General features: G+C 47.3%; 1 protein-coding gene across 5 annotated transcripts in view; it reads right to left on the bottom strand.

Moving 5' to 3' along the window:
• The window catches only part of Pdzd2 (PDZ domain containing 2), a 356,084-nt gene that overhangs the window by 79,361 nt on the left and 262,533 nt on the right, over window positions 1-14,190 (bottom strand). For 4 of the 5 annotated variants that reach the window (XM_075975855.1, XM_075975857.1, XM_075975856.1 and 1 more), the window contains 2 exons: window positions 5,574-5,716; window positions 2,619-2,751 (listed from right to left, as the gene is read on the bottom strand). The exons of the other annotated variant lie outside the window; for it this stretch is intronic. In XM_075975855.1, coding sequence (XP_075831970.1) covers window positions 2,619-2,751; window positions 5,574-5,716 — 276 coding nt within the window. The remainder of the gene's footprint in view (window positions 1-2,618; window positions 2,752-5,573; window positions 5,717-14,190) is intronic. 5 annotated transcript variants of the gene reach the window in all.

Here is a 14,190-nt window from a genome sequence, read left to right as displayed (position 1 = left end):
AGCGAGCAGTGGGCCATTTTTATCTTTATCTCCCATTTTCTCCATTGTGGATAACTGTTTAGCATAGGAAAGACACGCCCCGCCCCTTCACCTTTCACACTTAGCTGGTGAAAGCAGGCAGCACAGGAATGAAACTCTGGTGGGGTAGCTTGAATCTGTCCCCAGAAGCTCATAGAGAGTGGCACTCTTAGGTGTGGCTTTGTTGAAGGAAGTGTGTTCTCTGTGGGAATAGGTTCTGAGGTCCCCTTTTTGTAACCTTCGTTAGTGTGACACTCAGACCACTTCTTGGGGTGGGGGTGGGGTGTCAAGATGTAGGACTCTCAGCTTTTTCGCCAGCACCACGCTTGCCTGTATGCCACCATGTCCCACCAGGATGATAATCGACTGAACCTCTGAAAACGTAACCCTCCCCACCCAATTAAATCTGTTCCTTTATAATAGTTGCTGTGGTCATGGTGCCTCTTCACAGCAACAGAAGCCCCAACTAGTACAGATGGTACAAGGCACAGTCCTGGCAGAAGACCACACTTGAGCTGCTCCCTGGCCAGAGGTTGGCTGTGCCAATGAAACAGGTTTACTGCGAACACAGGAGTGTGAACAAGACCCAGGGATGCTTTCAAACTCCCAATCTGCTCGGCAAAGAGAGGAGGTGTCTCTGCTTCCCCTGAGAACCTCCTCTCCCAGTGAGGAGTGATCAGCAGGGAGACAGGAAACCCTCAGGACCGCTGTTCTTCCTTGCCCTTAGCAAGGGACACCAATAGACCTCTGGGTGTCAAAGACTCAAGAGAAGTTCCCAAGGCTCATGGCACCGCTGGAGGGAGGAAAGGCCTCCCGGGAAGAATGGGTCAGCTCTGTCTCTGAGGCTTACAGTCTTCTTCAAGGCTGTGTCCTCACAAACTTAAAGTTCTAGTCGGAGGTCTGGGGTAGAATGGAAGGCAGTTTTTTTCAGACAGCTCAAAATGAAACCCTAAGCTATTTGTTTCATCTATATATTTGCCTTTTGTTACCCGCGAGAGACTTCCCGCAGACACCAGGTCCAAGGGTACACAAATCCCTCTGACAAAATGGTATAGTATTTGTATAAAACCTGTATACATTTTTTTGGTACACTTTAAATCATTTGCAGGTTAACAAGACAATGTAAATACTCTTTCCTGAAACTGGCAATAGATCTTGTAATCTAAAAGAAGGAAAAATATATGGAAACCTACAGATTCCAAGCTCCAAGTAAAAATGGGGAAGCTGGAAAAGGAATTAGAAGTATTGGCAACAGCATCTGTGCAGAGCCAAGATGTGTGTGACCTCACGCAGAGTCTCCCGGTCAGCCAGTCAGCGGCAGAAACAGCCGCGAGGCTCCACGGTATTCACTCCTGAGTCACATGGCCTCGTTAATGGTCTCAACAAGACGACCAGAGGACACAGCAGAAATGAGAGCATGCACTGTCTCCTGTCCTCCGCAGACTGGTAGCATCAGCAGTCTTTCTCCAGGGCTGAATGCAGATGCTGGGAGCCCATGACACAGCCAAAACATTAGCACAGACAGGTGAATGAGGCTCCAACCAGGGGGTTTCATGATCCCATGAAGACAGTGAAACCCAGGAGGGAGAGGCGGCAGCAGAATGGGGTAGACAGAGGGCTATGTGCTTGGCACGGCTGACAGCAATGTGACCTCTGCAAGATGGCCGCCACCATGGGTGATCTATTCCACCGTCTTATCCATATAGTGGGGAAGAAGGAAAGATGGACAAGGCCGGACAAATAAGGCCCAGTGCTTCCTCCAGCTCTAACTCTGGAAGGGTGACTGAACCAGGGCTCCTGTGCTGCCCATGAACAGCCCTGATGCTTCCGTCATTCCAGCCTTAGAAGATGCATTCCTTTCTGCTCTGCTTTGGATGTGAAGTGTCCACCATTCCCTATCCCCCACCCCAGCCCCGGCTGTGCTGAAGGTGTGGTCCTTGGCACCATGCTCAGAGTGGGGCTTAGGGCTGTGTCAGATGCTAGGGTTCTCACTTGATCAATGGGCAAGCCATCCCACTGATGAATTTGTAATTGGAGTACCAGGAGGTGTTTGAAACGGAAGGATGGGGCCGGTTGAACTAAGGGGTCACTGGTCTGTGTGTGTGTGTGTGCCTTGCAAGGTCTCTTCACATCTCAGTGTCTTTGCTTCCTGACTGCTGTGGGGTAGACAGCCTTCCTCTGCCCACCACACTTTCCTGCCAGGATGTTCATACCTGGTCATAGGCCCAGCAGTGGATCCGGCTGACCCTAGACTAAAGCCATGAGCCCAAATCATTTGTTTTCTTTGAATTATTTATTTCAGGCATTTCATTATAGTGACATCCAGTCTCCTCCTTCCTTACACCCCATGCTTCCACACCTCCTACTCCTTACCTTCTCCTTGGTTCTGTTATGGCTTTTTAATAACAGCCATCTTTTATAACTTGAATAATAGAGCCTACTTCAGTCAAGGGCCTTCACATGCGCTTATCCCGGGAATCAAGGCTACTGCGTAGCCCGAGGTAGCTGTAAGCACGCACACAAATGTTTCTCATGGGAAAAGCTCACACCCAACTTCACACCACCATCGTAAATGACTAAGAACGACAAAAGCTACCTACCTTGCTGGCCACCACCAGCTGGACCATCCCAGTGGCTGAGCGCAGAATGGCCACAGCTTCCTCGTGGGAGAGCCCGACCAGTAAGTGACCATTGATCACCAGTAGCTCGTCTCCTAAGGACAGCCTGCCATCCCTGAGGAAATGGAGAGGGGGAGAAAACCCCTTGTCAAGACATTCTGGGCCGGAGAAGGGTCATGTTCTAGGAGCTAGGCAAAGTCATGAGCAGGGACAATTAAGACGGGGTGGAAGGAGGAAGATGGTTTGGGGTGGGACTGCTTTAACGTTAGCATCCAGACTCCTGGGAAAGGAGTGAAAATCTCCAGCATTCTTGATGGTCGCTTAGTAATCCACTCACTCCTAGGCTCAGCCTATCTGACATCGCCGTCAATGACACCTCATCTGGATGGTTATGGCGATAAAGCAACTAAGACCCTTGGGTTTTAGGAGAGTCAAGTCATTCCTTCCCTAATCCTCTCTGTCATCAGCTCGGTGCTAGTGCTAAGCTGAGTGTAGATTGTGCCAAGACACGCTAAGCCTACCTGAAGCCCTTCACAGGTCTACGGCCCCCCATCAGACGGAGGCAGGAATCCTTCTGGGAAACCGGAGGCTGATGCAATGTCAGTACCTCCCTACCCCACCAGCAGAGCTACAGAACCTTGAAGATCAAGTTTTTCAAGGCTTATCCCCCACCCTGGGACTCCACAGAGAAAACTACATAAGCAGGAGGACCGATCACAACAATAAACTGTTGAGTTTGCTTTTGTTACAGGCTTGAGACTTGGCTCATTCCTGTGGTTGTAAAAACTGTTCCTTTTCACTTGAATTGGGGCTCACTCTGGGCTTCCTCCTCACTGGCTGACAGGAGGCTCTGCTGTCACCGGAATGTCTCCTCAGGGTAGGCCATGGCCCTTAGTGCACACAGCTCTAACATACCGGGCAGTGGATTCCACTGAGCTGGTGATGGTCTGGTTTCCCGTGACCGAAAAGGAGCCTGACACTCAGACAGAAGATCCAGTGAAGTAGAGACCATAGCCTAGGGGTCCACCTTCCTCACCAGGTTCACCACCACCACTCAGGTGCTGCCGGGAAACCTGCATACGCCTTGCACCCTTCCGGGTCTCTTTTGTGTTTTCTCCCAATGAATCCAACAACGTCTCCCCTCTCATCTTTACCTCCCTCTTTCTGCCTTCAACAGCACCTCTCTTGCTGTCTCCTTCCTCTACAGCACACATAATAATCTTTTTTTATGAGTGTAGGCTTTAATAAAAGACAGGAGGCACAAGGGACTTCCAACAGCCTCTGGCTCCATAAAGTGGAGCAATGCTTAGGGCCCCACTGGTTATTCATCACGGCGAAAGGGAGGGAATGGGAAAGTCACGAGGGAGAGAAACACTTGGGAATCTCAAGGAGGTGCATGGCTGATCCTATGGAGGGGGGAGGACCTGGCAAAGACAATTCAACAACGATCCTGGTTTGCTTATTAACACCACCAAAACATCCCAGCCCATTCCTCTCCTTATCCTGCCCTTTAATTCCATTTCTCTCCTCTCCTGTTACTAATTAGAAACCCCACCGATGCATCATACACCCCAGAGAAGAGAGACACACACCACTCCAGGCTAAGGGGGAAAAGGAAGCCATGGGACGGATTTAGCCGTAGCCCCGAGGGGAAAGCGACAAGAGCATCTTCCACAGAAAGCTTCTCTCTGAGCACAGGAATTTCCCAATTGCCAACCTGCCAGATCAACCAGAACGTAAGACATAGCATTAATGGGAAAACAGCGAGCTGCTCAGAGTTCCTTATAGTATATCAGGAATGCCATGCCGTTCAGGGAGTTTAATGATGCTCATCTGGGTTAAGACAATCCGAGGTCCTAATCTCTTAATAACACTGTCACTTGGATAACTGACAGCGGTAGCGAATCGGCAGCTAGAGGAGTTTTTAGCATCCTGCTATGCGAGGCTGAAGAGCAGGAAGCAGCCTGCTGGTTTTCTGTGCATAACTCTAGGTCCTTCAGCTACATCTTGAGACAGAGTTTCCCTCTCAGTCTTGAGAACGCTGATACCTGCTCTGACCCATCATGTCCCTCCTGGAATCCAGCTAGCTTTCCTGAAGAAATCCCAGCCTAGATAAAAAGACAATAGTCACCTTCCTATCAGTGCAGTTCTCTTTGTATTCTTACCATATACCCGTAGGCAGGGCAACCTATGTACAGACCCTACCATGCCTTGTAAACAGTAGATCCCCCACATGAATGGAAGCCATAGCAGGGCGAAGACCATGCTTGACATTTGAGGATGGCTATGGCCCTCACACTCAGGTAACACTTTTCATATGCGCTCCAGTTAAATACCGTTCCTCTCATACGTCACACAATTTGTTCAGATAAAAAAATACACTTTCAAGGGCCTTTTAAGTTATATGTAGAAGATTCACATTTCTCTTTCTCCTTCCTCGTGTGCAATAGACACATGTGAGTGCAAGCACATGCACGTGTCTGTGTGTGTGTGTCTGTGTGTGTGAAACTCTGACAGATCTGGCACATTTGCATGGCAGCCACATTTTGAGCCAGTACCACTTTCCTGAGTCATCAGTCATAGACTCACGGGACTTCAGTGGCATTTTCTTGATAAATCACCATGTTACTACAGCGACTGCCCGCATTCCAAGGGTTAGGCTGAGCAAGTAATCTAAAAGGGAGTGCAGAGAAATCAAATCTGCTCCACGGTTTAGAATATCCCGAAGTACCCTCCCTAACGAGCCGCTTCCTATGCTCAGAGATGTGTTCCGTTAGCCGCTCTTGTCCGTTTCCCTCCTGGGCTCCCGCATATCTTTTATGAACTGTAATTACCAGAGCTTTGATCAAGCGAAAGGCACAAGCACCCAGCACCGGAGGGAGGGAAGGGGGAGGAGGGAGAAGAGAGGCAGAAGGATGGGGGAGAGTTACTAGTCACCTGTGAGCGGCACCTCCTTCCTTCACTTGGGTGACAACGATAGCGTGAGGTGAGCGCTTTGATCCTCGGCCTCCACTAACCTGAATTCCCAGCCCATCTGATTCTTTGAGCAGCTCCATCTTCCATATCCGGCCAACTTCCTCCTTGGAAGAAAAAGGGAGCATGCGTGAAGGACGTTGACAGATACACAGCCCTGACACGGGGAGTGGCCCTGTCATATCAGGCCAAGCATCTATCGCTTGTCACTAGACAGCAGCACAAGTCAGGCCAGAAGAAAAGGCCTCTGCTGACTCGCCCAAAGTCTAGAACTTTCTAGAATAACGAAAATGTTTTGTCCGTGTCATTCTGTAGGGAGTCGCGCTACACATGAGGCCATGGAGTGTTTGAAAATGTGTGGTGGCAGCCACGCATCGAATTTTTACTTTCAGTGAACTGGTTAAGTAGCCATCCTACTTACTGGCTCTGACATTATGCATCCTATCAGGTGTCCTGTGGGTAACACATCTTCCAGTTTGGATGTAGGCGCCATTGTGTCTACAAACAACGGTTTACTCTGCGATCCTTTTGCTTCTGTACACAGCTGCCAAGGCATGCAGGAAGGTGAGAGGGCAAAAGCTCAGCTCAGCCTTGGGTACCAGGAAACCTTAAGTAGTTTGCAGGATTCTCTGCTACCCAATACAGAAATAACTTTCCTTGCCTCTAAGGTGAGAGTCATTATTAATTTTTCAAGGTTTGTCATACAGTGTTCAATGAAACATCCACGGGAACTGGTAAGACTGAGCAGACAGATGCATGACAGATGTTGGCAGAGAACCATATACTCCTTGGTGACCATCCCTCATCAGAGATGCATGGGGCCAAAAGGCCTTCAGACTGCTTTGCATTTTGGAATATTTACACATGCATAATGAGACATTTGGGGTTGGAGTCCAAAGTTAAACACGCAATTCCTTTGTTTCATATCTACCTTATGTAGACTAAAGGTAATATTCCATATTTTTGGTAAGACTTGTCATCTTGACTGTGTGTGACCCATCACAAAGATCAAGGGTGAAACTGCTCACTTATGGTGTCGCAGTAACTTTGGATTTTAAGAGTATTTTGGATTTTTGATGTTAAGATCAGAATCACTTAACCAATCATGTAAAAACAACCGACCCTGTAAGAACAAATCAAATTGAAGCTTACACTTCCTTAAAACACATACATGAGAAACCTAGGCAGAAAATTCATGAATTTAATACTGAGTGTTGGTCAACAGGGCAGGTGACGGCATTGATTTGCATGCTACTTAATCATGACAGCGTGCTTGAACCTGTATCAAAATCTGTCCTTTATCCAAGGCTGATACCTTAAGCCCTCTTGTTGCTTGGTGCTTTTTAGCTTTGGTTTATTCTCTGCTGGAATTCCTGCTTCGTGCTAAAGGTGTGAACATGCTCCCTACAAAATGTTTACATTCTTTGAGAGACTGCAATGTTCAGAGAAATTAAATCATAAAATCTTTAAAAAGATTCAAAGTCTTTTCGTTGTGTGTGTCTGTGTGTACATGTATGTGAGTGCCCACAGAGACCAGAAGAAGGCATCAAACCTTCTGGACTTGGAGTGCCAGGCTGTTGTAAACTGTATGATGTGGGTTCTGGAAACTGAACTATGGTCCTCTTAACCACTGCACAATCTCTCTAGACTCTTAACACCTTTAAAAGTATTTCTTAAACTTTAGGCTCAGCTCTGTATTTATTATTATTATTATTATTAGCACTAGTGTTATGGCATGAGTCACAGCACATTCCCCAGCATATGCCTTTGTAATCCATCACGAAGGGGTTCTGTGGAACCATTAGGATCCTGTACAAACAGGGCTCTCACCCCCCTGGAAGCAGGCAACCTGCCCACGAGAGCTGCTTACAAAACAGAAAGAATGTGAAGCATTTAGAAAACCTGAAATACACACTGTCAGAAACTGAAAAGAGACTGCATGAATAGTAAAAGACCCAGATGTTGAACACCCACTGATGTGCAGCAGTTGGAACGTCTGGGGAAATTATTACCAGGCAGAGACATGGTGGGCCCTACACTTCTGTATGGGGCGCCGCCATTCCAGCAGCACGCAGCGGTGCCAACTGTCTCCTCCATCCACTGACCACAGGCAAATGCAGCCTGTCTGGCCAAATGCAACTTCAGAAGTCACTGGCTTACCGCAGTAGTTCACGAACTTGTCCACGGGCCCCATCCCATCCAATCGCCTTGCTCTGAATATCACAGTTTTGGTTTGCTGCCTCTGACCTCTGGAACACCTTCCTCTTCTCCATTCAGAAACACCCTCTTTGGCCTTCACCTCTCTCACAGCCCCACTGTATCCAAAAGTTATCCTTGGGAACCAGAGCGATTGCCAAGGTAGCAGCTTGCAATAGCTCCAACACAGGAGGCCCGATGTCCTAGCACACATCGCCAGGAAGAACTGATTCAGGAGGTGCTGGTCAGCTACTATGCTGGTCTCTGTCTCCCAGGCCAACATCCAAACAGCCCTCTTGGCGGCCTCCCTGGGCTCAGTAAACAGTGGTTTTCCTTCCCCCACTCCCCACCCCCAGGTTCTAGCAGATAAGACACCGTTCCTTCTCCCCCAGCCAAGGAAATCTGTGGCTCTCCTTTCAAAGAGCAATGGGGTCCATTTACTGGAGTAATGAACTCAAAAGAAAACTCATTTGGTTTTAGCCCAGAGTAGTAAAAATGTATCTACCCATTATTAGTTCACATCATCTTTTTACTATCTTGTCCTTGCGTTAGGAGAATTACGTAGGTATGGTTCACAGAATAGATGATACTAGACTTGTTCCTCACTTTAAAATGCTTTAAAAGGTAGGACCCATGATTTAAAAAAACCAGCATATGAATCTGTGTCCACAGAGATTGAATAGGGGCCTAAACATGTTCTCTGACAGTTTCATGAAGAACACTCATGTGCTCTATAAGCTCCTGAACCCAACGTACACAGCTAGATGAAAACATATCAGAGGGTAAGGGGTAACCCAGCAGGTGAAAGGGCTTGCTACGTAAGCCCAGTGTTTGATCCCTGGACCCATGTTTAAGAAAACAGACATGGAGGCATGCAAGTGCAATTCCAGGACTCTTGGGGTGAGGTGAGAGGCAGAAGTAGGAGACTCAGCTGGAGACCCATGTGCCAGTCAACCCGCAGTAGTCAGTGCAGAGACAAGAGAGACCCCGCCTCAAAGCAAAGAGGAGGCAATGGTCATGTGACCTCCACGTGCATACTGGGGCACAAGTGCCCCCCCTCCCACAGTTCACAAGTTATAAACCACTTCAACTAATCTAGATGAAACCAGGCTTCTTTGCCAGGCGGTGGTGGCGCATGCCTTTAATCCCAGCACTCAGGAGGCAGAGGGTAGGTAGATCTGTTGAGTTTGAGGTCATCCTGGTCTACAAGAGCTAGTTCCAGGACAGGCTCCCTTAAACAAAAATCATACTGTTTCCAACTGCCTGCTTACAGCTGCACTCTGGTAATCTAATCCAGACTTTATCAGGGTCAAAGCAAGACTCCTCCCTCCTATGCCTAGATTTCCCGGCTCAGGAGGAAAGGGCCATCCACCAGCCTGAGATGCAGAGGACAGACATGTCAGCGCCAACTCCACGTGTGATCGTCATTATTTCCCACATCTGAACCACTAGAGAGATCTGTAGGGCCTTACTTCCATACCTACCTTCTCACATTCCCCACCTCTTCCCAAAGCCACCAGCGTCTCTGGCTGGAATGACAAGCCTGCCTCAGGTCTCTTCGTTTACCAATCTGTTCTGCAGGAATCCAGGTCATGACACTCCCTGCTCATACCCCCCTCCAGGGCTTAGCCTAGCCATGGCCTGGGAACAAGTCCATGTTGTGGGAACAACACTGTGTTGGGCACCCACCTTCTGCAGGACACTTTACATTGGTAAACTGTCATGGGTTGTTTGAGCCTGTTGAGGAGCTTGTTCTTGAAGGGGGCTTGTACCCCCCATTTCAGAGTGTCTTCCGTGGCACCTTGTCTGGGGATGAGATGACTACCCTAACGCCATAACCGGAAAGGCAGAACAGCACAAGGGGAAAAACTCTGTGTCCTGGAACATGAACCAATTCCAAAGAAAACATTAATATTGTCTACCCACGGGGTAAAATTGCCTACGGTAGGGAGGGGAATCTGGAAGGTCAGCCATTAGAAGCTCAGCCATGAAGAGAAAGTTCAGTCAAGACCCCAGCTGAGGGTCTCAATGTCCCCAGTCAGTTTCTGCTGGACACTGTGAGCTCCAGATTTGATGGCGTTATCTCTACATGTTGCCATTTGTTCTTTTTCTTGGAAGCCTCATTGGAGGGGCCACTAATCTTCTTGGCATTCTCTTTATTGGGAACTCCAGCTGGGTGCCTTAGAGGGGCTTCCCCATCTGATTTCTGCTGGATGTTCCGAGTTCGCAGTTTAACGATGTTTTGTTAGCTCTCTAATTTGCTATGTGCTCTTTGACTCGGGCTGACTATATGCTTAACAGCTTGCTCAGTGAAAAGGAATATGGCCGTCAAAGATCATCCTCTGGATTGCGCAGAACACCTTTATAAGCTAGCCGGTCTAACCTGGGTCCTTCTCCTAGGGCCCTTTCTCATTCCTGGAATACCCTATTGCCCCTGCTGTTGGCAGCTGCTTCTGCTGATTCTCCTGAGACCTTCTTGTAGGCTGTTCTTCCAGGACACAGCTCAGCTCACATTACCACCTCTTCAGGGAGCTTGTCTCTGTGACACCTGATATCAACTATTCTAGTGGGTGACAGGCCCTGCCATCTCCCTCTTCCCCTTGGTTTAGTTGACTAATGGCACTTGTTATTATCTGGTATTCTATAAGCTTCTTTATTGCTTATAGCCCCTTCTATGCTGTAAATGCCACTGAGACGGGAATCTGGTCTAGCTCACTTACCAAATGGAATTGCTAGCAACTAGAACAGAACAATATTCCATAAGTGTAGAGGAATTAACCCGTCTAGAGTGCTTATCCACAATCCTACGGTTCTTTGGGCACCACCGAGATAGACATTAGGAAGTTCTTCCAGAAGGGAGACCCGTGTGTTTGCCAATAATCAGAATATGGACACAGATCTAGCTGTAGAGACAACTGAATTCAAAGACAGATGGCTTGGCTGTTAGTTTTCTATTACAATGACTTAAAGGGCAATGATGCTCTGAGTTCATGGAGAAAAAAAGCCAAACAATGAAAAACAGGCTGCTGTGGACTTCTGTCCTAATGTCAGAGTGCTAGCCTTTCCTGTGACCCACGACTACTGTGTGAGTTCACACATGTGGCGTTTTCGCTGAAGCCAGCATGGGGATTTATTTACTAAAACAGGGCGGTACATTAGAGAGCTGCCATGCAGCATTTAAATGGCCTCATTTCTACTGGAAGCCAAAATAGCCTTTTACAACAGCATCTTTGCCCCAAATGTGAGAAGACACATCATCCAAACAGAATTTCACTGCAGTTAATGTCTTGGCCTGCACTGCAAACCTATTCTGAGACCATTTGCTTATCCCTTCTTATTTAGGATGATCAGTAAGAAATAAAAAATGTGTGATCACAGTGTCAGGGGCTTAAAGTCCCTTAGTCATCAGACCACAGTGCTCAGTGTAGAGGCAAGAAAACAGCCCAGAGAAAAGCCAAGGAAGCTTTGAAGGTCACAGAGATGTGGAATTGGGGCTAGAAACCATGGTTCTATCTAATCTTGGTGTCTCTGGGCATCTTCTTTAATAAGGATGATGTCGGATTTCCCTCTGTATGCTCTAAATATGTTTTATTACCATTGGTTTTAGCCAATGACTTAGCAGAGCAAAGCCAGGCAGGAAATCCAAACAGAGTTATATATAGAGAGTAGTCAGAGTCAAGGAGATGCCATGTAGTTGCCCAAGAAGCAAGAGGTAACAAACCATGACCTTCATGGTAAAATATAAAATAATAGAAATGGGTTAAGATGTAAGAGCTAGCTAGAAATACGCCCGAGACATTGGCCAAATAGTGTTGTAATTAATATAATTTCTATGTGATTATTTGGGTCTGGGTGGCCAAAAATGAACGAGCAACCTCTGCTTACATCAGGATATACAGAGCACTTTGTGTACACAGCCCTGAGCTAGAACTGGTGACAGGAAGACATATAAGTCTCCGTCCTTCAGAATTAAATAGGAACATGGGGATACCACAAGCTAAATGGTCACTAGGATATGTTGAATTGTGTGCCAATGGGCAGGGGGTGGGGCAATGCAGGGACTCAGGGTGAAGAGGCCTGATAATGAGCAGGTTGCCAGAAGGCCACAGAGGTCTCTTGCAGGACCTTGAAGGAGGAAGGAAAAGGCAACTTGGAACCTGCACAGAAAGCAGAGCACCCACTGCCTGTGTGGGAGGCTTGAAGAATGGAACTTTCAGAGCTGCCGAGATGGCTGCCTGTTGCCAAGCCTGACGGCCTCAGTTTGAGCTTCAGGACCCACGGTGGCAGGAGAGAACTGACTCCTGAGAAGTTGTCCTCTGACAACTTCAAGTGTCTACATTTGAACTGTGGCAAGTATTTGCAGCCGGGCATGGTGGGTACCTGTCACCTCAGCACTGGAGATGCTGAGGCATGTGTTAGGAGTTCATGGCCAGCCTGAGCTAAGTAGTACCAGGCCACCCAGAAGTGGGTAACAAGTCCTGTTTCCAAAATCAAAACAAAATTGTTAAAAGGAAATGAATTTCCTATTGCTCTGCTAAGAGAGCACAGAGTGGGAAAGCAATGACTTGGGATTTATTTTAATGTAATATTTTCTTAGAATAAATAAGTCTATAAAAAAGAAGAACCTGCCAAACAAAATGGTCTGACCGGGCATTGTAGGCCTTTCCTGTAACTTATGAAGTCTCCATGGATGTATTAAATCATTAGTAAAGCAGAAACGGAATTACACTGACATGTCAACGCTCCTATTATTCAGACAGAATGGAATTCCCCTCCCCAAAGTCTTAAGAGGTAAGTAGCTATTTTCTGGAAATTCCATTTTGGCGTGACCTTGGTCTCAACTGTGCTGGAGGAAAAATAAAAAACCCACTCGCTGCAGCCCGAGAACCCAGTCAGTCTTCACGAAGGGCTATGCCAAGGGTTGCTGATGTGGAGTTGGGGACCTTTGAGTGAAACTCATCAGCAAATATTCCAGCAAAGAAACTTCTGGGTTGGTGGGTGGTAGCACAATCCCTGAAGCCCATTCTCACTTTCCAACATCCACAGTCTGACCGGAGTCAACCCTCAGTCTGTGCATTATGAATCCTTAGAAAATCCCCCAATTGCAGATGACAGCTCTTTTCTTCTAAAAAGATGTGGCTTTGAACAATTGTCCCACACGGCTGAAGGGATGATGGCGCAGTGGGTAAAGGCACTGACAACCTGAGTTCAGCCCCTGGACCACGACACGTGGGAGAAAAGAACTATCTCCTTCAAAATGCCCTCTGTCCTTGACCGCGTAGTGGCAGGCACAGCTCCCACCGCAAATAAAAATGTGCAAAATGTAATTTTAAAAAATGTTCCTAATAGTAATAGATTAGAATTTGCAATTGGAAAATATTTTTTTGAAAAATCTTTACACCTTCTGGGTCATTTTACCTTGAGCTCCAAAAGCAGGCAAGAGGGACTGTGGCATACAGAGTCTTCACAGTCTAATCCAGAAATTCAATTTAATGTCTCTCTCTCTCTCTTTCTCAATTAAAGAGAGGGGGGATGGGAGCTTTCCTATAAGTTTGGTGTTTTTCTTTTTCGTTTTTCTTCTTCTTTACAAATCATCCCCAATTATTTCCATCCTATCCAGGACATTAAAACCATTTTTTTTTCTTTAAAGACTGTGAGATTCAACCTCCTTTGGCACCCAGACCCTTGAAACGATCCAGGAAGCCAACACGATCCACCTGGAAGTTTTCATCTTTGACACTCTGTGGAGACACAGTCTAATCCCCATGGGGGGAAAGACCATCAAGTGAGAGCATCCAGAATACTAGTGCTCTTAGTGCTGGGGTGGCATAGTTTATACTCTTGTTTAATCTTTAGACCTCCTGGGGGAACCCCAGAAAATGAGCAGAAGCACTGACGTTTTTTTCTCATCTGTTCCTCCATCCAGCCACAGGGAACGCTGCCTCTGTCTAAAGCTTTCTGTAGATGAGAGAGGGGTCATTTGTTCTGAATCCTGCCTTAGCATCCAGGCACACCTGGCCCCGCCCCCTGGGGGACCTGGCAGTCACCCCACATGCAGGGCAGGTAGTACCCTGTCCCTTTAAAAAAAGGAACTCTGCCTACTTCTCTCTGTTTCTTCTGTTCCTCTCTTTCTCTGTATTTTTTTGTCTCTCCCCCTTCTCTTTCTCTCTCTTCCTCTCTCTCCCTTCCCTCACTTCTTTCCCTTCCCCCAATAAACTTCCTGACTTAAGCTGTGTGCATTGCATGTTTGGTGTTCGGACGCACCTGCCAAGGTCTAATCTCATGCAGAATCATAACAAAATATAGAAGGAACTGCACCAAACAGCCATATGAATCCATTCGCTCCCAGGGCTCGTTTTCTCAGCACCTAAACCAGACACTTCCA

This window comes from Microtus pennsylvanicus, chromosome 6 (assembly GCF_037038515.1).
Source record: "Microtus pennsylvanicus isolate mMicPen1 chromosome 6, mMicPen1.hap1, whole genome shotgun sequence".
Lineage (NCBI taxonomy): Eukaryota > Metazoa > Chordata > Mammalia > Rodentia > Cricetidae > Microtus > Microtus pennsylvanicus.
The sequence above is the reverse complement of the archived record's forward strand: the minus strand, read 5'-3'. Positions and strand labels throughout refer to the sequence as shown.